Source organism: Pangasianodon hypophthalmus, chromosome 3 (genome assembly GCF_027358585.1).
Source record: "Pangasianodon hypophthalmus isolate fPanHyp1 chromosome 3, fPanHyp1.pri, whole genome shotgun sequence".
In the NCBI taxonomy this organism is placed as follows: Eukaryota; Metazoa; Chordata; class Actinopteri; order Siluriformes; family Pangasiidae; genus Pangasianodon; species Pangasianodon hypophthalmus.
Window position 1 is genome coordinate 2,273,509 of NC_069712.1, and position 26,492 is coordinate 2,300,000.

General features: G+C 39.0%; 2 protein-coding genes across 3 annotated transcripts in view; both read right to left on the reverse strand.

The window, feature by feature from the left end:
- Positions 1-971: 971 nt before the first annotated feature.
- On the reverse strand, positions 972-17,463 carry ccdc149b (coiled-coil domain containing 149b). Of its 2 annotated transcripts, XM_026912184.3 has the most exons (13): positions 17,302-17,463; positions 14,391-14,552; positions 13,245-13,283; positions 13,011-13,118; positions 12,697-12,813; positions 11,554-11,726; positions 10,515-10,587; positions 10,235-10,319; positions 8,919-9,066; positions 8,461-8,537; positions 7,552-7,584; positions 7,286-7,372; positions 972-6,161 (listed from the first exon to the last, which is right to left on the reverse strand). In XM_026912184.3, the coding sequence occupies exons 1-13, from the start codon at positions 17,350-17,352 to the stop codon at positions 5,656-5,658; spliced, it is 1,659 nt and encodes a 552-aa protein (XP_026767985.3). In that variant the 5' UTR covers positions 17,353-17,463; the 3' UTR covers positions 972-5,655. The 2 variants fall into 2 exon arrangements, with proteins under 2 accessions (XP_026767985.3, XP_026767986.3); XM_026912185.3 differs by lacking the exon at positions 7,552-7,584.
- Positions 17,464-20,882: 3,419 nt separating this feature from the next.
- lgi2b (leucine-rich repeat LGI family, member 2b) overlaps positions 20,883-26,492 on the reverse strand; it is an 11,510-nt gene continuing 5,900 nt past the window's right edge. The window contains exons 5-8 of the mRNA XM_026912183.3: positions 25,693-25,764; positions 24,783-24,952; positions 23,961-24,125; positions 20,883-23,885 (exon numbers count right to left, since the gene is read on the reverse strand). Coding sequence (XP_026767984.3) covers positions 23,071-23,885; positions 23,961-24,125; positions 24,783-24,952; positions 25,693-25,764 — 1,222 coding nt within the window. The 3' untranslated portion in view covers positions 20,883-23,070. The remainder of the gene's footprint in view (positions 23,886-23,960; positions 24,126-24,782; positions 24,953-25,692; positions 25,765-26,492) is intronic.

Here is a 26,492-nt window from a genome sequence, read left to right on the forward strand (position 1 = left end):
TGTCTTTATTGTTACTGTTGTTTTTCTTATAGCTTGTTTTTTTTCCGTATGAACCTTCCTGTAAATATTGTATGTAAATATTTGTATATAATTATGAGGAACAAAAGACGAAAGAAGAACACATGAATGTAAATACATGAATTGTTTGGTGTTTTTTTTTTTTTTTTTTTTTTTTTTAAACTGGTCTGAAGTGATGATTAAAACATTTTCATTTGTAATTTATTTATTTATGTGTTTATTTATTTATTTGTTTGTTTATTCCTGTGGTAGCAGTTACACATCGTGACCACCGTGTGGCGCCGTTGAACTCCTGAGACGACGCGTCAACACTCATAAATCCTGTCTTAATATCACAGATTGTGCTCTGAGCGGAGCCTCGGGAGAACCGTGTGTGTGTGTGTGTGTGTGTGTGTGTGTGTGTGAGGTTTTAAAGACTCTAAACACAGAACGTGTGATTTAAGAACGACTTTAAACAAAATTTATTTAGTATTTTAGTAGATTTTAAGTAGGCTTTTGAATAGTTTTGTGAAATATATTATCATTATTTTTTATTCTTACAGTTACAGTTCTCTCACAAACCCGTTGCTAGGAAACCCCTCACTCAGAGATTTAGCTTATTAATAAACTTCAAGTATTAATTCTGTTTTTCCAGTTCATTAAAAAATAATAATAATAAGACGCCTCACAGCGGCAGAGTTCGATCCTGAGCTCCTGAGTGGAGTTTTGTATGTTTTGTATCTTATCCTCGTGTCCAGGAAGAGAGGAAGTCCGAGGGAAACAAGTCTACCTTACGCTCGGGTTTGGTAAAGAGACGCGAAGAGAGATGATCTCCCGAGTTTCAAGCTCTAAACTAATGGTTTATGAGGGTGAATCAAATGAAAACCTTCAAAATTTACAGTAAACAACTGTAAAACACACTATAACACTATAAAAGTACTGTAATATCCTACAGGGTGTAAAAGTACATTTTTTTTTAAAAATGACTCACGCTTGTGTCTAGTTGTAGTGGCTTAACGCTTCGAGTTACAGATCAGAAGGTTGTGTGTTCAGGTCCCAGCACTGCCATTTTTACCTCCTTCACTTCATTCGCATCAATTCCAAGTTTTTTTTTTTTTTTTTTTTTTTTATAAAAAAGCGTCTACCAAATGAGCTAAAGTCTTTCCTGTAAGCGTGTTGTTTACTGTAAATTTTACAATACTTTACCGCCAATCCTGTTGCCAGTAAATTGCTGTAAAGTTTACAGTAAACTTTATACAGTGTGCGACACAAAATAGCAACAGAATAGAATTTTTTATTTATTTATTTATTTTTTTTATAGAGGAGTCTGGACACGACTGTTAAGCGCTGAAACACCTGCATTGAAGAAATGGAGATTGTGTAGAAGAATGATACACTTTTGTGACACCTGTTTGCAATAAACACTGCAAAATGTAAATATATATATATATCTTAAAATTATGTTTTCATTTGATTTACCTTCCTAACTGTTGAATGTGCGATGCAGAACAACAACTTTTGTCTTTAACACACTAATTAGAGAGATTTGAGGGAATGATTCTTTAATCTGGTCCCCTGATCTTCACCGTTCTTGATGGCTTCGTACAGTTATCCTGACACTGTTTCAGGTTGTATATATTTGTCATTTTATTACATTTTTTAAATTTTTTTTATAATATCCAAGAAAAGAAAATCATGAGTGTGATTCCCAACATTCCCACAGGCTCCTGGAGTCAAAGAGAGTTTAACTGTCCTGCTGATTGGATAAGAAGAATGACATCACTAACTCTCCGCTCATGTATGTAAAAGAGGGTAGTTGGTGTCTCCTCCAAGCGTGTTGAGCTGCCCTGTGATGGTACACAAGCAAGAAGTCTTGTGTCTTCGAGGAAGAACACGCTAGCCCTCATCTTAATACTCCCGGATTCCTACAGGAGACTTAGCTTATGCGGTGAAGGAAACTAAACTGGGATTAAATTATTGGGATGCATCGATAACGATTTTCAATACCGATAAATCGATCAGGGACGTCACTGAACATTTTATTTACCTGTGCTTGTTTTTCCGATATGAAAAACGCCCATGTTCACGCACTTCATGCTCCTAGGCTCGTTCTTCATAACGTTAGCGAGCGATTTTAAAATGAAGCACGTTAGCTAGTTAAATTAATTAACAGGATTGTAAAGTAAATAAAGTACTTTTTTTTGTTTGTGTCAGAATCCCTCGTTATCGTTATGACCGATCATCATCTGATCATCAACAACAACATACTTGAACATACATATGAGCTGTTATTTTCACTCAGCATCATCTGTAGACATTTTTTCTCACTTAGTTTTATGTTTAAGATGTTTTATGACTCTAGTTCCTAATACTCTCGGTATTTTCAGTTTGCAATCTGCTCTGCTTTGATCATTAATCGTGAAAAATGTCCAGATCGCTGTCATAACGCATCGTCTGTTCCTTAGCATGATAACGTTCGCTAGGTTTACGTCACACAGTATCAGTTGGTATAAGATGTTATCGGAAGATGTTATTGGACCAATACCAGTGTCAGTTTCGGTATCGGTATCGATGCATCCCTAGAAAAAAATGTCATTCGTTTGTTATTTCCTGTAAGAGGAACAGTGAGTCACATTACGACAATTCGATTAAAACAGACTTAATTCTGCGTACATGAAATCGTCCTTAGGGAAAGATTGTCCAATCAACATGATGCAGTAAACAGAACCGTTACAGTCACGCCCTCAGGAGAAACTGACAAAACAAGACAAAAACAAAAACACACTAGTGCTAGACTCGCTTTTTTCTCACGTGGGAAAGACAGTTTGGTACTGAAATGAGAAAAGAACAACATTCAGTGCGGGAACATGTCAGTATTCAGCATGTGCTGATATATTTTTTTAAATATATCATGATACGGTTTACAATATTACCACAGTGTCGTATAAAAGACGCTGGTTTAATGAACAGAATTACAGTCTCATTAAAGGATAATACTCCTTCAGCTTTGTCCAAATACTGCTGAATTCTGGTTTCTGATTGGTCAGAAGGTGTTGATTAATTTTCAGCATGAGATCATTTTCAGTATTAATGGCTCGTTCACGGGGACTTGAACGACAGAATCTCCATAGAAACGGGTTTTTAAAAAAAAACTTGTGTAAACATGGAAATGGTGACGTTTTTTTCTTCACCATAAGGAGACGTTTATGTAACATTTTCTGGAAGGAGTCTCCAGTGTCAGCACTTCGTAACAGTCAGAAGTAAAGCTGTAACTTTTCCGACATCTTGGTTAGCCGAGTTTTGTTTTTTTGTCTTATTAACTTCAAGAGAGCGAAAAAAAGAGGCTGATGAGGATACGACTGTTTATACGTAGCTGCTACGACGTAAGTGAGAACGTAACTATACGTTAAACGTTAAACGTAACTATAAACGGATAAACAGAACGAGTTGTTCTTTAATACATAAAAAATTGTAATCGTTGGCAAAATTACGGTGGTATAAGAGGAATAAAACACTTGGGGATGGATGTATTCTTATTGGAAAATAATCAACTTCAGGGTGGAGACAGTAACTCTGCTTCATCACACCACGCTGTCGTTGATTATTTCCCTATAACCGCACAACACACTCCGTACATAGTGCCTGTTTCTTAAAGTGTACACTTCAACGTGTTTGTGCTTCACAGGTGTCAGTGATCTGATCTTTTCTGACACGCAACATAACGCACTTCTTGCTAACAGTCACTTGACGCTCGTTCTGGCCAACTTCCTGTTTATAACGTCCCGCTGTAAACATTTAAATATGTTTATGTTCATCTTGTCTTTTCCTCCGATGTAAATCTCTGAAAACAGCTTCCACACAAAGCGATTGTTTACGTTGAAAATTTAGCGTAAAGGTTAAGGTGTGTTAAAACAGACAGAGCAGTTAGGTAGAATAACTAATTTCATCTCCAGCGTCTTCTCTGGTTCTTATGTATAGATTTATCCATGCAGCTGGCGCAATGCTAAACCGGTAGCTGTTTACGCTCCTCAACATTAGCTACGTTAGCCTTTACGTTACATCCAGACACCATACATGTCTCAGCTGACGTTATTTTCGACCAAATTCCTAAGTTAGGAGTGCAATTATTACTCTGTCAATCCAAACTATAGGGAAAAAAATGAACATGTTTAACTGCATCGAGGTTCTTCCTCCTGTTTCTGCTCTAGTTTGTGTTAAAACACTAACAATAAACATACTGATAGTAGCCATGTGATATGATTTTTTTTAAATTATTTATTTATTTATTTTTTTTTTACAAAATTCAACAAGCACAAGGCTGTTAGCTTTTAAATGAGTGATTTTCGGCTCTTTTCAGCTATAGGGCCTTTCGCACCGCGGGAACCTTTTCATAGTACCTGAACTAATTGTGGAACTACCCACTTTTTGGCGTTTTCGCACCTCCGGAACTGGGTGTGATTTTAGTACCGACTGCCTTTTTCGAGAACCAAATGAGCTCCTACTCCGGAGCAGGGTCTAACCAGCACAACTGGTACTATCCGTGACGTAAGTAGACGTTGATTGGCCAAACGCGTATGAAAACGCCCTCATCCGCCATGATTTAAAACGCCGTGTAAACATACTGTAGTGTCGACTTATTTCACAAGTATGGAGAACAGCGATAGATGGACGCGAGACACGACAAACACACAGCTCCGATCACAGCGTCCTCCATCCTCCGGTTGTTTACGTTGTTCTTCTTTGTTTCCGTTGTTGAACGCCGCGCACAAATGTCGTCGCTGTCGACCGGCGTACGTCACTTCCTAGCGCCCGCTGTCGGTGCGAATGCAGCCCTTTAAACGGTGCTGGGAAATAGTTCACGCAAAATCGCCCAGTACTTTAGTACCGTAAATTTAGTTCTGGAACTAAAGCGGTGCGAAAGGCCCTAATTTAGATGATTTGACTCACCATTAAGAGTCGATTCTTTCAGTTCCCAAATGACTCATTTGCGATACTTTTTCTAAACCGGACAAAACATTTGCGATATTTTGAACAGTAATCGTTCTTCTTTCTCTAACTTTAACATTTGGGTTAAATTACACTGGATGAGAAAGAGCAGTGATTACATTTACATTTACATAAAAACGGCTCATGTGTGCGTGACCTGAAAGATGTGTTCAAAGAGCCGATTCTTTAGCAAACGTTTATGCACCTGAGATAAAGCGTCACATTTTTTAAAAGTGTGTTGTTACTCTTGTGTAAATTCGTGTCTTCAGCACGGGAAGGTAAACACACGACGCAGCCGATGTTCAAGTTATTAAAATCAAGAGCTGCCAAGTAACCAGGATAATATGAATGTCTAGCGTAAATTGTTAGCTAACGATCTAGCTAGCTAGCATGTAGCTGGTGACAGTGTAATGTCGATACGAGACAGAATTGTTAGGAGAATCTCAACGTTTCTCTCAGATACGTTAACAAGACAAAAAATTCACTTCCGATGTTGTAAAGGCTACGAAAGCGTGATTTTATCGTAAACACGTTCGTGTTTGAACACCGTCTCTTGTCTTGGAGACATCAGATGTTTAGTAAAGATACTGTGGCAACATTGTAAACCGTTATAAATGCGTAGAAGCTTCGAGTCTGTGTTTAAGTGCAGCGTTTCTCGAAGGTTTCTGCGTTCTACGTGCTCTGATCTGGAGTGTTTGGTTCCGTTTCCTCTCTCATCACGTTCTCTGTACTCTCCACTGTTCTGGGATCAGACGGTTCTGCGCAGTCCACATCACACACTGCCTCGTTGCTTATGTCTCTCTCTGATCCATCCTGAATATCAGGACTGTCCTCAGAACATGTGACTGGAGCTCCGCCCTCTTTCCCAGCATCCTCTGCTGGAGTTGTACTTGTGCTCCCGTGGTCACAGGTTGCCAGATCTTCATCACTGTGTAATGTTTCTGGCGTGTAGTTGTGTGTTACTCTCTCCACAGAACTCTTCTGTGAGCTGGTGGTGGTTTCTGTGGGAAGATGTCCGCTGGATTCAGGTGTTAAGTAGACCGCTGTGCTGTGGCGGTGATGATGATGATGTTGATGATGATGATGATGATGACGATGATGACGCGGCCTGGAAAAATCCTCAGCAGTGAGAGCCGTGTCTTCTGTCACTTCCTCTCCGGTCACGACCTCCTCGTCTCCTGCAACGACATGATCACGTTGTGATACAACAGCAGCTCTGATAACAGCAGCGCAGGTTTATATTGTATTAATGCGCTAATTCTAATACGTTATCGTTTCTATGGTAACAGCGCATCCACAGGGACGTGTACGCCGGACGCGCCGTATAAACAGATTTAAAAATGCACGTTATGGTTAATCTGTGAGGAGACGTCTGTTAAACTTTTATGGAAGGAGTCTCCAGTGTCGGTGCTTTGTAACAGTCAGAGGTGAAGCTGTAACTTTTAAGTTTTTGCTTTTTCGGTTTCTCAAAAACAAAAGACGTCAAGCTGCGTTTTGTTTTTTTTTTTATTATTATTAACTTCAAGAGAGAGAAAAAAGAGAGGATGGTGAGGGAACGACTGTTTACAGCTGCTATAACTGCCGTTCTACAGCACTAAATGTAACGAGAAATCGATAGAATGTATGAAATGTCATTCTTAAATAAATAAAAAATATTAATCATTAATAATTTGCTGTGGTATAAGAGGAATAAAACACTTCAGGGGCTGTTTTATTACTCAGCAGCAGCGAGTTCAGATCTTTGAGAGTCTCCCAGAAGAGTAAAACTGAAACTATACCTTACGTGTGCAGTTTAATTCCTATTAAAGGCTGTGAGATGCAACAAAAACTTTACAAACTACAATGTGAATATAAAGAAAACGTATGAATGAATGTAAACAATCTCATTATTAAAACCTAGTGAACAGTATCATGTTTTGTTTTCATCTGGAAGAAAACAGACATCTGCAAAAATATAATACATTTGGACACTTTTAGGTTTAATAATTCACATTACAGATACAAAATTTAAATCTTTATTCTCAATTTTAAAATTTAAATCTCAAAAATAAATGATTAAATGATTCAATCTATATGCGCTGACTCAGCTCTTGCATATTTATTAAAGCAAATATGCATTAAACTTAGCAAATCATCTTGCACATTTATTTTTTTGCGTGTGTTTAGCAGATCTGCGCGAGTGTATCTTTCACTTTTGCACAAATTAGGAATTCCAAACGTTTTTTTGCACTAAGTCCAAATCGAAACTCTGACCGTCTTTTTTCCACATGGACCAGGATTAGCGAATGATGTACGGTCTCACCTGCAGAGCCGTGCCGTAGCTGCACCGCATGCGCCTCCGACGGCTGGACTTGCTGGTGTTCACTCAGAATAATCACATCTCTTCCTCCTGTCAATCAATCACACTTCAGTCCATCACTAATTACAGCTGCAGGTAAATATGACACTGCTGTATTATAGTGTATGAATATGTGATGCTGTTATAACACAGTAGTGCAAAGGTAAGAAAAAAGCATGTGTGCTGATGCTAAAATAAAAAAAAATATAGAAGTAGAAGAAGAAACATACTCCCCAGTCCCACAGACACATTATAGGTAAGGCCTACGTTTCACCAGGACAGGAAAAGGAAGGAAAAAGGAGAGAAAAGACGCAGTTTATAAAAGAAAGAAAGATAGCAGAAAACAGTCATAGTACAGAAATAATATCTCAAAAACATCCATGTAATACGACACTAAAATTACTGATTATTCCAACGTACATAATCATATAGTACATAAAAACATAAAGGGCCGCATTAAGAATCGGCAACTTAAGCCCAAATGTTACAGCAATATTTACACAGGGAAAGTTGTGCGTATTCAGAGCCGGGTTATGCACAAGCTGATTTATACAGATTATAAAATCAGGTATAGAAAATTACAGAAGAAGGAAATAGTGTGTTTTTCTTTGCTGTCAGATATAAAAGCATATGAATGAGAAGATGGCGAGTGTTAAAATAAATCTATTTAGGAGTCTTTTATATCGCCAGTATGTTGCTGCATGAATAGTCCTAATTGTAATTATCACATTAATCACTGGTTTAATTTAAAAAATGGCTCCCACACGTATTAATCAGCAGCTCATAGAATAGCACTTGATCCAGCGCAGCCTGACATTTCTGTACATTTCATCTTATTATATATTTTCGTCTGACATTTACTCTGTTTTGCTCAAATTATTCTCACCTACGTTCGTAAATAGCGATTAAGTCCGTAGTTACATCTGAGGTCTGAATACTGATGTGTGTAATTTCATTATCGTAAATCCTTAAAGTGTGAGTGAAGTGTTTTATTGATGGTGGAGAGCACTGTCTAACACGTCACACATCTTAATTTTCACACACAAATTATTAACACAATAGTCAGGATATAAAACAAAATACGCAGTGCATAGCATTTATTAGAAACCTCACTGCTTGTACAGTAAACGTGTGATTACCAGGCAAACTCCACAGTCCAGACATCTCCAGTGCTTTCAGCTTCCCTTCCAGTTCCGCTACTCTGTTACCCAGAATCCTGTTCATCACACACGATAAACATTCACGTGACACATCGATTTGATTTCACTACACTGTGTAGTTTAATAACATCAAACACCTCGATTCCACAACCAAGAACACATTTTATTTACTGAGCCTTTGCCTGAAAGTAGGAGGAACAAAGGAGGGTAATAAAAGTGTCACAAAATCAGGTGCTAGTCATCACCACAGAGTCAGAATTTTATGAGCTTTCTGACGGCCTCAGTTTCTCAGAACAACACTTCACTTTCTGAATTGTTCACTTTTAATCGCGTTAAACGAGTCGTTCATACACATGAAGTGCACATGAGCATTACGAGGTGTCAGAAGGACAGCTACACACACTCCGTATCTCCACAGTCGGGGTATGGACACTCACTTGTTGGTCTGGCGTTGGTGCTGGATGACCATGTTCTTCTCGTGAATGGTCTCCAGCAGCGCTGTGGCTAAAGACTTCAGGTCACTGATGGACTGCGGCGTCACGGGCAGACTGCAGCCGTTTTCCTCGGACAGCAGCAGCTCCTGAACTGCACACACAAACGTGAGAGAAAACATGAAGAAATGCCCCCTAGGATGCCCCTACATGTGAGAAAACATGATGAAATGCCCTCTAGGATGCACCTAAGTGTGAGAAAACATGATGAAATGCCCTCTAGGATGCGCCTACGTGTGAGAAAACATGATGAAATGCCCTCTAGGATGCTCCTACGTGTTAGAAAACATGAGGAAATGCCCTCTAGGATGCCCCTTCCTCTGAGAAAACATGAGAAAGTGTCCACTAGGATGCCATTACGTATGAGAAAATGTGATAAATTGCCCTCTAGGATACCCATACCTGTAAGAAAACGTGATGAAATGCCCTAATGGCTGCCCTTACAGTGGAGAAAACATGATGAAATGCCCTAATGGCTGCCCTTACAGTGGAGAAAACGTGACGAAATGCCCTAATGGCTGCCCTTGCAGTGGAGAAAACGTGACGAAATGCCCTAATGGCTGCCCTTACAATGGAGAAGTGCCCTTTAAGTGCCATCCAGGATAACACCAAGTGAGAGAAAACATGATGAAGTGACCTCTAGGGTGCCCTTGAGTGGAGAAAATGAGATGCCATGCCCTATAGGGTTCCTTTACACAAGAGAAAATATGATGAAGTGCCCGCTAGGTTCTCCTACTAGGTGCCTTTTTAATTTTTTTCACGCCTGCCCCTCAGCCTGTGTCCACCTCTGCTTATTAATATATTGCTTTCTAATCACATAATTGATTGCAGAGTCGATTCTGTGTAATTTACGTTACAAAACAGCATTTATGAAGTAAACGTGATAGAGATCCTGATCATCTGAACGTGATGGAGATCCTGATCATCTAAACGTGATGGAGATCCTGATCATCTGAACGTGATGGAGATCCTGATCATCTAAACGTGATGGAGATCCTGATCATCTGAACGTGATAGAGATCCTGATCATCTGAACGTGATGGAGATCCTGATCATCTAAACGTGATGGAGATCCTGATCATCTAAACGTGATGGAGATCCTGATCATCTCCTGATCATCTAAACGTGATAGAGATCCTGATCATCTGAACGTGATGGAGATCGTGATCATCTAAACGTGATGGAGATCCTGATCATCTGAACGTGATGGAGATCCTGATCATCTGAACAGCGCTTTGTGACGGCTGTGTCTCATTCGCTACCTTGTTTAGCTGAAAGGACTCCTGTTAGTGCGCTGCTGTTGGTCTTGCCATACACTTTACAGTTCTTCCTACTCTCCAGTGCACTCTGTGAACAAACAGAGCGGGAGAAATGGGCATGTTTAACTCGTTTAGAAGTGTTTATAGGTGTTTATTCAGATAGATACATTATAAAAACTTATTCAGGAATTTTTATTACATTCTGTAAAAGTGAACTAGTCTAACTGTAATATTTGATGTAAAATGCAGTGATGAACGTCTCATGACTTTGTTCTCCACTGACCTTGTACTTCATCAAATTGGTTTTGAGGAGAGAGACTTCTTCCTGAAGCTGGACAAAGCGTTCATGGAGGTATCTGCACAACACGATCAGGAAATATAATACAGAGTTACGACTGAAACCGCAGTATATACAGTATAATCACCATACAGATGATTATTAATGATATTATTATTATTAATTATTATTATTAGACAGTTATGGAATCACATCATATCGTTTAAACTGAAATATCGATTTCACTGAGAGAAAGTCGTTCAAACTTTGTACATTAGCAATGACTGAATATTTCAATACGAGCAGTAAAAGAGGCAGCGTTGTATTTCTTTCCTCGGTTGATAAGAGAGGAAATAACAGCTTTTGTTATGAATGTGTTGAATAAGATAAGAAGAATACAATGTCGGTCGCTGATTAAAGCCCATTAAGTGCTTTGATCTCGGTATTTCTGGTTTAAATGACGTTAAATTTTAGATTTCAGTGGCAGAGAATAAACATTGGTGAGTTTTTTTCCCCATTTTCTCCCCAATTTGATCATCTGCCAGTCGGCTTCCCATCAGTCAGCGCTTTCCTATCGTACCACAGCTATAAACCGGGGAGGGTGAAGTGTAACACGTGAAGCAACTGTTCAAACTCCCACGTTACAGGGCGGCGTAACACTCAGAGGAAAGCGCTGTCCACCCTCTTCCACATACATGAGCTCACAGACGCCCACGATTGGCTAGTGTCTCTGTGAGTGACAGGGGAAAGAGTGTATGCCCCTCCCACCCAGAGAACACCACTCAGGTCTGCCATTCAGGAGTCTAATCATCTGTTATTAATTATGCGCATTTATTTATTTTTTTAAATTGAAGTTTTTATTGCTTTTTTTTCGGAAGGCTGATAGGTAACAGAAATACAACATTACCATAATTATGCAAGGTTACAGATTTTTACAGGCACATTTTGACCAAAATACAATGCAAGACAGAACACAAAATAGTTGTCTAATTATGCGCATTTATTAGGTTCTACACAATGCGTCGTTCCTCACAGCGACACTCACCTGTTCTCCATACACAGAGCGTCCACGTCCATGATCCGGCCGTCGTGGCGTCTCAGGATGTGGTTGAGCTCGATGTTGAGGCGGTGAGCTTTCTCCTGATACACGTTTCTTTCCGCCCGCACGTCCTGCAGCTCGTCCAACGCCGCCTTCACGCTCTGCTCCAGCTCCGAGTTCTGCACAGAGCCGTGGTGCGTTCACACACACACAACAAACACAATCAGTGTGTATACACACCGTCACACAGATCCTGTGATGTCGCTGATAACAGTTATATAGTGTTAGTAACATGATTACAATAATACTGTACTATTCAAATTCTTATATGTCACATGAAACAGACTGTTGTAAAGAATTTTATCCCACAGCGCTGTTGAATTCTGAATTGTGATTGGTGAGACGGTGTTGATTCATTTTCCAGAACAGCAGCTCTAACAATAGTGCAGGTTTGTATTAATGTGTTCCTTCTTATAGGATGTTATTGTTTCTGTAGTAACAGCTCATTCACAGGGACGCATACAGCGAACGCTCCACATAAAAGGATTTTTTAAAAAATAGCATTTATAATCGTTGATCTGTGAGCAGACGTCTATTTAATTTACGTATTTACGGAAGGAGTCTCCAGTGTCAGCGCTTTGTAACAGAGTTAAAACTTTAGGTTTTCTGACATCTTCAGGACAGAGGAGTTTAGCTTTGCGTTTTTTAGGTAACAAATGACGACAAACTGCATTTTTTGTCTTATTAACTTCAAGAGAGAGAATAAAGAGAGGCTGGTGAGGGAACGACTGTTTATAGCTGCTATAAAGTAAGTGAGAACAGGAACTAACTTGTTTTGCAACATTAAATGTAACTAAAAAGAGATAAAAAAGTACGATGTGTCATTCTTGAATAAATAAAAATTGATCACCGTTGCAAATTTCCTATAAATTTCCTGTTATAGGAAAATAATCAACACACTCCATCCCCATCACACAGTATTTTACTCTTCCATCAGCACACACACACACACACACACACACACACACACACAGAGTGATTTATTTTTTACATATTACACTTATACTATAATGATCTTCCTCTTGTACAATAACGACATTACACTTCACCGTCTCAGCTGGTATGTGTGAGCAGAAGGATGTGGATCACCTGCTCTCGAGCTTTTTCCAGCTGCAGTACGAGATCTTCTCTCTCGTGGGCCGGAAAGTGGCGAACTCCGACCTCTTCATCACCGAGACGCTGTTTAGCGATGGTCATCCTCAGCAGCTGTGAACAGACACACTCAGGGTTAGTTAACGGGGAATTCCTTTGTTTTTTGTCACCCTTGTCCTTTCCTTTTTAACCGAAATCAGCTGTTTCTTGTCCTTATTTGATATCTGAGTCAGAGTTGAGTTCATTATAAAATAATAACTGTGAGAGTAAGCAGAAATGATCACAGGATGTGCTGAATGTGAAGCGTGTACCTTGTTGTCACCTTGAACCTCTACTAATCGCTGATTCAGCTCTTTCAGTTCATCACTCAGCTTCCTGTTCTTCTCCTGAGCATCACGCAGCAGCTGCGCTAAATTCACCTACAAAACGTTGAAACACAGCACCGACTCCATCACTAATGCAGAGAGAGATATTAACTACAGATTTATTGTAGCTTACTGTAACAATAAACTTCACTAAATGAGGCAGAGATGAAAGATACACACTTGGGTCCTTTTTTCTGGAGGTAATGTCGGGTCACCGTCCTGAAAACAAAAGAACACAGCGAGTCACTGCATCTGTGAACTGGTGAATCAGTGCAAAGTGAATCATCACCAAGGCAACCACTGCCAAATTGAATCAGTGCCAGGGTGAATCACCGTATAAGTGCACTTGGTCAATCAGTGTGCATCAGTGAATCATTGAGTCAGTGCACCAGTGAATCAGTGAATCAATGCACCAGTGAATCAGTGAGTCAATGCATCAGTGAATTATTGAGTCAGTGCACCAGTGAATCAGTGAGTCAATGTATCAATGCATCAGTGAGTCAGTACATCAGTAAATAATTGAGACAATACACCAGTGAATCAGTGAATCAGTGAGTCTGTACAGCATGTGAATCAGTGAATCAATGCATCAGTGAATCAGTGAGTCAGTACACCAGTGAATCAGTGAGTCAATGTATCAAAGAAAACAATGCATCAGTGAGTCAGTACATCAGTGAATCAGTGAGTCAGTACACCAGTGAATCAGTGAGTCAGTACACCAGTGAATCAGTGAGTCAATGTTTCAAAGAAAACAATGCATCAGTGAGTCACTCCATCAGTGAATCACTGAGTCAGTACATCAGTAAATAGTTGAGACAATACATCAGTAAATCAGTGAGTAAATGTTTTGAAGAAAACAATGCATCAGTGAGTCAGTACATCAGTGAATCACTGAGTCAGTACATCAGTAAATAGTTGAGACAATACATCAGTGAATCAGTGAGTCAATGCATCAGTGAGTCAGTACATCAGTAAGTCAGTGCAGCAGTGAATCAGTGAGTCAGTACATCAGGTAAGCAATGAGCAGTGCATGAGTGAAACACTGTATCAGTTAATCAGTGAATCAATGAGTCAATACATGGTTTCTCAGTGAATCCATAAGTGTACCGTGAATCAGGAATCAGTGAATCAGGAATCAATGAATCAGGAATCAGTGAATCAGGAATCAATGAATCAGGAATCAGTGAATCAGGCAATCGACACATCACTGAATTAACAGATCAATACATAAACTTGACTTATTCTGTGTGTTTATCTACATTATTTCAGCATTACAGTAAAAATGTGAGCTGATGAAGATGATGAATAGAATAAAATAAAACTCACAATAAGCTCTCTGTATTTTTTCTTCAGCCCTTGGTGGCGCTCTCGCAGCTGATTGGCCATCAGTTTAAACTGGTCGCGCTCCTGCTGGCAGGTATCCAGCTCTTTGGACAGAATCAGCAGCGCCTCCTTCTTACTCTCCAGCTTTCTCTTACATACCAGGAACTGAGTGCAGGAAGGAAACACTCGTGTTTTCATTAGCAATTACCCCTCAGGGCAGAACCAGCAAAAACAGAAGACCGGTTAAACACACACACACACACACACGTACGTACAAACGCTGGCCTGTGTTTCTGTGGAAGGTTTTTAGTCCATTATGTGATATTAGCTGACCAGTCAGGTGTATGTTATACCTTCAGGGTTCATAGAGGTACAAAAAAGGGGGCGTGGCTTAAATATACTGTTTTTCTTTAAGTAAAATCATGCTTTATGAATTGTAGAACATTATCCAGTGACTTTTATACAACATTTAAACCTAATTCATGTCCTGAAAAAAATATTTAAGCTAATATACACACATACACACATACATTTTTAGCCTAAATCTGTAGTAATATTATATAGTTACAATATACCCAAATATGGTAATCAAATCTGCACCATCTGTAACGTCTCTTCTTTTTTTTTTTCTTATTTCCTTCCGACGAATCTGACGAAGATATTTTCTGAGACGCGAGCAGGAAGATAATGGCTCTGGTCATGTGACCATTTATACCACCCACAAAATGTTTGTATGCTCGTCTATCATCTCTGTATATAAAAGTCTATGCAGATACAATACCTGATATGTGATGTCAAGCATTACGCATGTTCGTGCATCATGAGCATCAGGATTATATGCAGATTGAGATTATCCACAAAAACATGTAGGTGTAAACGCCATTTAAAACACATTTTAATCCAATCTCTGCTCAAATCACGTCAGGACGTCACTTTATCCTGAATACGTACGTGTCCCAAGTACCTGGGATTCATCCTGAGGCTCTACTGGTGTAAAGATTTACACTTCCCAAAAACATTTCATATCCATCTCTCACGCTTGCTTCAGTGTTTAATCTCGCCTGGATTCTGTAGATTTGTAACAAAGAGCTGCTGCTGGAATCATAAACACCGTCCTGTCGCTCATCCCAGGACTCATAATCACAATCTGCTCAGACTGAACATTTCGTCACACACACGACTGTGTGTCTTTACTCTTCTACACCTGCACACAGGAACAATTTTAATCGCACTCTCCGTCACCCAGAAGAGGACGGGTTCCCTTTCCCTTTCCCTCAGTCTCAAGATTTCTTCCTCATGTCATCCGGCCTCCGGTTTTTTCATTAAATCAACATCTGAATTTCTCGAAAGCTGCGTGGTGACAATGACAAGTTTCTTTTGAAGTAAAACAGACCTCAAAATTATATATAAAAGTCCTAGAAACAAGAAACGACACCTGAATTTGGTTCTTGAATGTAATGAGCTGATTTGCATATGACCTGATATCAACCAATCAGATTTCAGTATTGTTAACCACAGAAGCATTGTAACTACAAATACAACAACAAACTGCATGTGATTAAAATCTTTTCAGCATTCAGTTTAATTACGAATGACAGATTATTGAAACTATACCTGAAACAGGAAGCGGTTGAGAGGTTGCTGGATTTAAATCAGTTTTAAATGTGTGTGATGTGTTTATACGGATCATTTCTATCCACATGTAAAGCAAGGATCAGGTGTAAACAGATCTTAAGGACTTTTCCTTCTCACTCTGGTGGTGCCATAAAGGGACATCTTTTGCACCTGTGTGTATCTTTACACCTTTAAAAAATAATTTACAGCACATCATTGGACCTTTAAAGCTTTACTCTAAAAGCTAATTAACCCTTTCATACACACATTTATTTAAAACACTCCAAAAAATCATCTCAAAATCACTCGAGAGCATTACTGTAATTTAACGTAAACCATTATCCAGGATCTACAAGGATCCATTTTTTCATTCTCAGTGTCTCTGCTATATCTTTAACTTTCAACACAAATTTCAAATTAAATAAAAAAAACTTTGTTCCAGACTCTAATGTACAATTTAATTATTTTTAAACTGAAGATTTTTTTTAACGCCCCCAAAAAATCAGCTGCATTGTGCAATAGTGTCTAAACTGCGTAACTTTCTGTGTTATTTTGTTTGTGTAAATATTTTAGACTTGAATGTTAATTATTTTTGTTTAATTGGAAGATTTGTTTTTAATTTCAGGTATGATGTTTAGATCCTTCATGGTGCTCCTACACAAGGACAAATCCATTTATTTAACATGCAACATAACATGAAATTTAAGGTAAGTCATGAAGGTAAGGAATAAAAAAATCTTTTAAAAAATCTGGATTTTTTAAGCACTAAAGCTTTTAAAGTGCACATATGCATGCAAGATACACACTGTAGATACAGTACAAAAGATTTCCCTTCCACCTCAGAGACAAGAAAGAGTACAGTTTGGTACCTTTAGTTCCGAGTGTGTGTGTGTGTGTGTGTGTTCCGTGGCTAATGGCCATGATGGAGATTTCTATAATCCGCTTTAGTGGCTTCTGTTCGTTTCTCTGTGTGTAATGGACATTTTCTCTTGAAGAAATTGTTTCTCTTGATTTTCTTTTCTTGTGCATTCATCAAAGATGATCTTATGAAATGATGCACATTTGAGTGTCGGTGCAAACACACAGCTTTGCGCGCGCCGCACATCCTATAAATAAATAAATAAATAAATAAATAAATCTCCATCCAGGTATAAGAGTGCAGTGCATTAAGGAGTTAGAGACAGCGCTGTTCTCTGGGATGTGATGTCGTGATCAGTGCACACAGCCCTCACTCTGTAGCTGAACATTATTCCAGTAAACAGCTGACTGGCAGCAGGGATGCGCACTTCACCGCTCTCACCTCGTTCACTAGCCCTTGCCAGTCGCTCTCACTTCTCCTAGAAGGATCCATTTCGCTTCTTTGATTACACCAAGCGTGTAGAAAAACCCCAAACGTGTCGCCAGGTAAGCATCTTCACCCACCATGAGTCAGAAGACAGATTTATTACCATGCAGTGCATCACTTCCTGTGCTCACGACCAGAGGAGCTCGAGGGGCGCGTCCCAATTCACACACTTCTCCCCTACATAGTGTGCCAAGACAGAACCCTAGAAAAGATGGGTGCGTCCGAAACCATGCTGTGGAGCAAAGTATGTTATTATACATCAAGACCAAAAAAAAAGGTTAAACACAGGAACCTAAAGTGTTTTTTTGGTTTTTTCCAGCGAGGAACCATTAAAGGTCCTATGCAAAACCGTACAATGATAAGTCTTTAGCCTTATTCAGACGGGATTAGTTTTCCATGTGGAGGTGTGTGATGTAATTATTCCCAGAGTGTCTCTGGGATTTTAGTCTGAATCCGTCAATTAGTAGGTTTTTTTTTTGTTTTTTTTTTAACAGCCTGCACGTGGAAAGATTACGCCATGTTTTAGCGTCTATAAACTGAGCAGTAGAAATAACTCCAGGTAAAATATATCCATTCTGAACTGACATGCTGGTTAAGATTGCGTTATATCCTGACCGAAAAGATGTTTTGAGCTTTTTCTTCAATATAAAAGACGCTCCAGGAAGCATTCGCTCTTTTCAATTCAATTCAATTCAATTTTATTTGTATAGCGCTTTTAACAATATACATTGTCACAAAGCAGCTTTACAGAAATAAATGGATTCACAAAAAATATATTATAAATATGTGAATTTATCCTTAATGAGTGATGACTGATGAGAACTCCAACCAGAAGCAGGGCATCAGGATGGGTCAGGCAGCGAGGAGGAGCAGAAGCGGTCAGGATCACTGGCATTCGCTCTTTTCTGTCGTCTGGCCACGAAACCAAAAATGTAAAACGCAGAACAATAAAATATGGACGATGTTTAAAAGGACGCGTCAGAGAAGCAATGCTTCCAGGGGTTTTAGGTAAGTTATTGAGTTCCTAGAACAGGTACAAACTACAGACATGTCATGGTCATGTGACCTTATTATTAAACACACATATATCTCTGTCTGCGTAATATTATTTACACGTATCAACCTTAACAGACTTTTAAAAATCACGTGTTTAATATTGTATTTATTTTAGCTCTTTGGTCAATCCTTTTCATCATTATTATGTTTTAACTTCTGGAGCAGTGACCAAGGGCTGATTCATACTTCAGCAAAGATGAAGCACGTAACCTACCCAGAACCAGAACCAGAACCAGAACTTACATGTAAGCTAAATGGAGCAGTTCGAGGATCGAGGATTTGTTTTCTGTACATTCTGGTATGATGCCTGAATATATTCAAGTCTGGAGACACAGAAGTATCAGAGCACATAGCTACACAACATAGCTTTAGCTTATGAGTAAAGAAAATAAATAAATAAATAAAATGATTAATAAAGTAATAAAGTACATGATATATCATTTCCTAGAAGTTACTTCCTGTGCAGTTCTGAGTCATTTCAGATGAACCATCATGTAGTGATGAGAATTTCAGCTCTTTTCAGTGAGTCATATCATTTGACTCATCTAACCAGTAAGAGTCAACTCTTTCAGCTCCCAAATGGCTCATTGTTTTTTTTAAAAACTGGATAAAAATTGCAATATTTTGACCAGTTAGTGTTCTTTTTTTTTTTTAAACTAACTATGGACGAAACTGTTTCAGGACATCTTTCCATAGAAGCATGTGAATCAGCTCTCAATGTTCACCTAAAAGAGCCGATTCAAAGAGTCGACTCATTCGTGAACGACACATCGCATTTCGAGACGACACAAAGCACAATAATGTAAATAATAAATAAAGTGGAGCTTAAATATGTGTGGAGTTATGGTAGTTTGTAGAAAATTTGTATGTTAATGTAGAGCTGATGTGCTCAATGCTTCTGTGAGCTGAGAATTTTTAAAATGACTCCACTCCCATTTTCTTTATTTCAGCACTAATCACACTATTTTAGGTTTAAATACGTGATGTGTTAACGTGAAGAGCAGTGGATTCGCTCATTTACTGAGCTGAATAATTCTGAAACAACTAAATCTATATGGAAATTTGTGTAATTTTACATGATTTCAGATCAGATATGTCCTACAGCAGGACACACTTTCACTGTTACTAATCAAGATGAAGAGAATTTGATGTGCATGAAACATGTCCGTCACTGTTTGCGAACAGTTTCCTTTTATGGTCAAAGCTTCCTGTGGTCATTAACCCGTCTCCTTTCTGCTGATTAGCTGCACCTGTTTCTTGTTTCCTGCGTCCTCCAGTGGTTCTTGCTGATAGGATTGCTTTGTTCCCTCATTATTTATTTATTTAAGCCCCTTTTTATTTCCACATTGTGGTTTTTAACGCCTGAGCTGTGCTACACGATTCATCCAATCCTAACTGTTACTGAAAATATGAGAGATCCCAGATATAAAGAATGATTTTAGAGATTTTAGAGATTAACAACACACTACATGACATATGATCTCGACCCTCAGAACCTGTGATCTGAAACATGGAGGATGTTATGCATGATTTCTCTGTTGTGTTTTCACGAGACACACACGCTTCAGCTTTTTGTGTCGTAAATATTTAACGTTTGATCGGAATAAAACACTGAGATAACAAAGAATAACAAATAAAACACCACCCTGAAATTATTTTCCTATAACTATAACTGCATGCAGCAAGTGTTTTATTGCTTTTATACCACATCCATTTCCCAACATTTACAATTTTTATTTATTAAAGAATGACATGTCTTACTTTTCATCCATTTATAGTTACATTTAATGTTGTGGAACGTCAGTGAAACAAGTTAGTTCCTGTTGTCACTTACGTTATAGCAGCTATAAACAGTCATTCCCTCACCAGCGTCTCTTTATTCTCTCTCTATTGAAGTTAATAAGAAAAAAAACGCAGCTTGTCATGTTATAGAGAAACCGCAAAAAGACCGTAAACTCCTCTGTCCTGAAGATATCGGAAAACTTAAAAGTTACAGCTTCACCTCTGACTGTTACAAAGTGCTGACACTGGAGACTCCTTCCATACATGTTAAATAAACATCTCCTTATAGGAAACGTAAACTTAATCCATTTATGTGGAGCTGTTACTATAGAAACGATAACGTATTAGAACAAGCGCATTAATATAAACCTGTGATTTGCAGCTGCGCTACTGTCAGAGCTGCTGTTAGAGAAAATTAATCAACACCTTCTGACCAATCACAATCCATGATTCAGTAGCACTATATAATATGAAAGCACTAATGAACTGGAAATTACAGTAGGAACTAAACGCTGTAAAAGGAGGCTGGAGATGATTCCACGGAAACAAAACCTGTCCATTGCGGGGAACCCTTAGCCCTTGCTAAAAAGGACTATTCGACTTCAGAGAGACAGTAAAGAATTATCAGATACACTAGGAACCATGAAATAGAAATACTAAGTGAATTAGAAGTAAAACAAACAAAAGACAACAAAAGATACACAACAGTGTTTATTTTCTTCTTTATATATACACAGTTGATGCACACGGCAGCTTTGAACCAACCAAAGCGCTTTTCTTTTTTACAGAAGCCATAAAGAGGATGCAGCATTAATAAACAAGGCGTTCATTCTCTACAGGAAGTATTGCTAGCGCTCAGTGTTAGTCTATCTTTGGTCAGCGTCTCTACATCTACTTGCATAGCGTTAAATCAGCGTAAAGTTATTGCTCCTCTCGGCAAGTAACAGTCCGTTAGACCAAAAACACAGAACGTGAAAAGCTCGGAGATGATAAGCAGCAAGACTCGGATTCCCCAGAAGTATGGAAGTAGGATTAAATATTAAACACGCTGTAAGTTTGATGCTTTTGGGAATCCATGTCACTCTAATTGATTTGTAATATAACAGTAAATGTAAAACCGTTGCATACTGGGAAATACGGACATGCACCATGGTTACGCCTCTTCCAGGCAAAGCGCAAAGGCCAAATTATTATTATTATTATTATTATTATTATTATTTAGACAGGGTTATTATGCATACATCTTCAAAAGGGAAAGATTCAATTTACATTAGTCTTGACATTGTATTACCGTAAGACTAGAGCTGGGCGATATGAAAAGAAATTTTTGCTAAATACAATAACTTTTTTTTTTTGCTAAACATCTTGCTCATGTATACTCTCCGAAAAAAAATACTAAACTAGGATTATAAGATACAATCGCATGTCACTATGTTGGTACCAGAGGTGTGCATCAGGACCGAGATCTGTTAGGACAAAAAAAGTTGTGGGAAACTTGCAGAACAAAGAACAGCCATGCGTTCGTTTATTCATCTTCAGTAAATGCTTTAACCTTTAGCCAGAGTCTCTGTGGTTTAAATGACTAATTTGGTCATATTTTGAGGAGCCGCTGAGGTGACATTTATGGTGGTATTTATTTTAATGAAGTGTGGCCATGAGATAATATTTCACGAGTCACGAGTTAAGTTTCTCAAGATCTCTCTCGAGGCCATGAAATACTGTATTTTAAAATGAGTGAGAAAATCAGAGAAATCAGGGTTTCTTTTTTATACCACAGGAATCTAAGAGTGGAGATGATTTGATAATATTACACTTTACTTTTAATCTTGGAATAATGCTACATGGATATACCATTAGCCTGTACCATTTTAAGCAATTTTTCACCCATTCCCATTAAGTAATTAACTGGAGACCACATATTAAGCATGGTCATAGCTATTTTTTATTTATTTTTTTTTTACATTAATCATATTCATTATTGGGAGGCATAACACTGGATTTCCTCAGACTGTTATTAGCTATGGCTAGCTAGTGATGTTGAATTTCTACCACTAGCGTACTTGGGTAAGAGGTATGACTTTTTTACAGCTTGCTAGATTGCATAGCTGTGTGCCTTCTATGTGTGATGGGGATCGTGTTTACTCAGGCCATACACAGATTGTGGAAGAGACGCCACATTATAGCCTTTTTAATGGATGTGGATTTGTTTTGCTCCACTGTAGACAGCCACTCCAGTAAAGTCATTGGGTCTTAAATGGACTCAAGTTAAACAATTTGTGGCCACGACTTTGGTATCTTGGTATCACTAGTCACCTCAGCAGCTCTGTAGAAATAAAACAACTCAGTATGCTAGAAAATACTGTGGGCAGATGGGATTGGCCAGACCTTCTGTGGGAATAGGATTTAAAAACGAGTCCCGCACACACACCTCAAGTTGGTTCACGTATTATAGTTTAACCTAGAGGACTGTAACTGTAAAGGAATATTATTAAAAATTTCTTTTCACATAAAAATAAACTATATTATATTAAACATTACATAACAAATGATGTAAACTATTCTTTAAACAGCAACAGACGGCTCAGTCAGCCGTAGTTTACTTCTAAAACTGGCGCTAAACCAGACTCACAGTGTATATTTATTTAACTGAAGTCACTTCACGTCCAATCACAATCATTTCTGCCCCAAGGTGTGCCCTGATTGGCTGAGAGCAGGATTAAACCTGTGCTCAAAGAAAGTTAAATGTTAGCAGTGGTGCAGTGAAACAATCAACAATGCTGAATTTAGAAAAATAATAATAACGTCAATGAAACAAATGAAATGTTGGTATCAGTAAAACTTGATTATCGCCCAGCTCTAAGTAAGACCACAGCGCTCTTAGTCTCATCAGCTGTAATCGACTGAGACGTGTTCAAAAACCTTCGTTTTCCCCTTAAAACTGGTGGCGAGGAGAAAATCACGCTGACCCGTCGATAACGGAGTAAAAGAACGAGGCCACTGAACGTACACCTCCCTGAATTTGAGGAAGATCTGCTTCTCCTTGTCCCATCTAAAGATCTGAGAGAAGGAATAATCGCTGCTCAGGATGAGATAGTGCTGATCTCTGAAGCTAAACGGCTGGAGGACCATCGCACCACGCGACGGGAAGCCCTGAACTTCCTCAAAGCGCTTCCCCGTCCACTTGAGGACCTTCGAGTCTCCAATGTAGCAGGCCAGAGCCAGATAGAGGACGCGGTCGATCCTGAAGGCCTTCACGCTCACCATGTCATCCATGTTGGGTATGTCCTCAAAGAGAACAAACGTCTGGGTGCTCTTGTTCCACTGGTAGATGACGGGGACCTGAGAACGGCTCGCCAGGATGAGCACGGACTTCCCATCCAGGTCGACGAACTCCGCATCCGTGTCGCGGAACCACTCGTGGAGGAACTGATACGGGAAGAAGCCGGTGTTGTTCCACTTGAACAGGGTGGACATGCCTGCTTTGGAGCTGTCCACGATCAAGAAGAACCACTCGTCCCCGAGTCGGAACACCTCGATGTCGTTCGGCTTGGACACGTTAAGCATTTCGACTGTTTGGAATTTGGTGAACTGGTTCTGCTCCTGGTCGAATTTGTAGATTCGAGAGCCATCGAAGAGCTGAGCGACGATCACGAACGCCTGCTCGTTAATCAACACCGACCTGCAGCCAATCACGGACCGCCCTGCAACAAAATAACAGTTATATCACACTCTCACTTTACATCGTCCAGTGACAAATAATCAGATTCATATCAAACCTGTGATATTATCGAAAGGCCTGAAGTGGGTTTCGATGTGATCCCACTCCATGATGAGACAGCTGTCCGAGTTCGGCACGGCCAGAGCAACATACACGTCTTCTTTGTAGGAGAAAATGTCCGCTGACATGGACTGAGTGTTTATGGTCTGATGAGGAATAAAATCTTTCAAACAACACAAAGAAGGTGTTATATTTACTCGATTATACTGCAGATCTAGTGACAATACAGCTATACTTTATTTTTATTATTTATTTTCAGATTACATACACACACTGTGCACTTTAATAGGAACACCTGTGCACCTGCACATGCACCTGCACATGTTAAACCTTGAGGCAGATGGGTTACAACCACATCAGATTCCACAAGAACAGGAATCTGATGCTACAGTGTCTAGTTTCAGTGCTTTTCTGCTCACCACGGTTGTACAGAGTGGTTGTTTGAGACCTCTTTCATTAACGAAGCATTTCCACCTGGAGAACTGCTGCTCACTGGATGTTTTTTGTTTTATGCACCATTCTGTGTAACCTCTACAGACTGTTGTCAGTGAAAATCTCAGAAGATCAGTAGTTTCTGTTTGACCATGCCACTGCCAAAGTCACTGAGTTTACTGAGATTTTTCCCACGATTCTAATGTTCGATGTGAAGCTCTTGAACACTCTCTGTATAATTTTCTGCACTGCTCTGCTGCCACATGATTGGCTGATTGGATAATTGCATGAATGAGCAGGTCTACAGGTGATCCTAATAAAGGACTGTAAATGTAGTTTATAAAATAATATATTAGCTGTATATTACAGGGATTATAGACGCAGTTACCAGTGGAGACACACTTGGCGTGCTTCTCAGGGAAGTCCTTCAGCAGGACGCCCTTCATCTTCTCCGGTTCTGCACAGTAAACATCTGAAACCGTCGCATTCGTCTTCTTCAGCCACAACATCAGCCACATGGACTGGCAGTCACACTGAAACTGGTTTCCTCTCAAATCTCTGAGATTGAACAACAGGAAAAAACAAAACAAAAGCAAGGATAACATGACATGGTGTAGTAAAGAATTCTGCTGTAGTTCCATCATTAATGTTTTTCTTACAGATAGTAACATTTCAAAAATATTGTAGAAAAAGGAGCCATTTAGACTGTTGTAACTTCACACACACACAATAGATATAGAGTAGCTCCACTACAAAAATAAGCTATTAATCAGTATAGAAATGTCAACATCCAGTTCTGCTCTCATCTTTTTTATAATCTGATCGGATCTGTGCAACGTGCAATAATAAGATTCTTTTTTTTACATTGAAAAACGGTGAAGCTATGGTGTGTTACAATTTTTGTCCTATTGTCTGATAGGATCTGATGCTCCTGATGTCTGAGCTGTGTCTTTTAATTACTATTACAGGATTTGGTGTGAAGCTAGTGAATGATAAATGATAATCTGACAATTTTGCGGAATTTGTATCGTTAGCCAGTAGTGAAGTTGTCGATCTAGAGATAGCCGGTCCTGAATAACGGAAGGTGTTTGTGTGTGGCTCAGTATTTGAGTAAATCACTACACCATTGTTGTCATTACTATCTAGTTATACTACTTAGTGCACATTATGCATATTACAAAATGTTCAGCAGACATGGCGAATAAACTGTATGATCCATCGAGCTATGAGTCAAGCTATAGTTACTGAGCAGTTCCTGAGGGAAAGTGATCTAACAGGAGCAGAACATTAATACTCACAGCTCTATGAGAGAGTGCAGGTCAGAGAACAGGCCTTTGGGTAAACTTTTCATATTGTTGTTCGCTAAAGACCTGCAAAACATCGGGAAGAGAGAGTTGGAAATAAAGTGTGTGTTGGGAAAAATAATACAGGATAAAACACTAGGAATGTAACTGAATACAAATACGTTATTCAGAATGAACAGATAATGTGTTCTAAACACATACAAATATCAGCATCAGGACTAGGATCCCGTGGGACGCAACAAAAAAGTCGCATGTGTGGAAGGTTTTTACTTTCATGTGAGCACAAGCAAGCAGTCAGTTTTCATTAGCATAATAACGTACATAATGAGTTCATTCATTTATCCTTAGTAACTGCCTGGTCAGGGTCACGATGCTTTAAATGAGGCTACTAGTTTGTTTATATCTTGGGAAACAGAACCAACCTAAATTCGGTAAGAAACAAAAGTAATAACTGTGTGATCGGGATTATATTAAACATTCCCACGCAGATCTCTAACTGAGACTGATGATGAACTGGAGTGATGTAGCTGAGGATGAGGAACTGTTGGAGTGAGGATCCACACACTATGCTGAAACTGCTGACATTTTTATATCTGGGGGATTTTTAATTGTTTCCAGGGGCAAAGTGGTAGGGTTCATTAAAAAAAACCTTCCAGCTAAGGCTGTAGGGCTCGAGATGTTTTCTGTATTGACTTGGACTTGTCTCTGTCTTGGGTGTTGGTCTTGCTAAATATGATCTTGGTCTCGGCTAAGAGTTTGTAAAAAAATTTTTTTTTCCCCCAATTTTCTCCCCA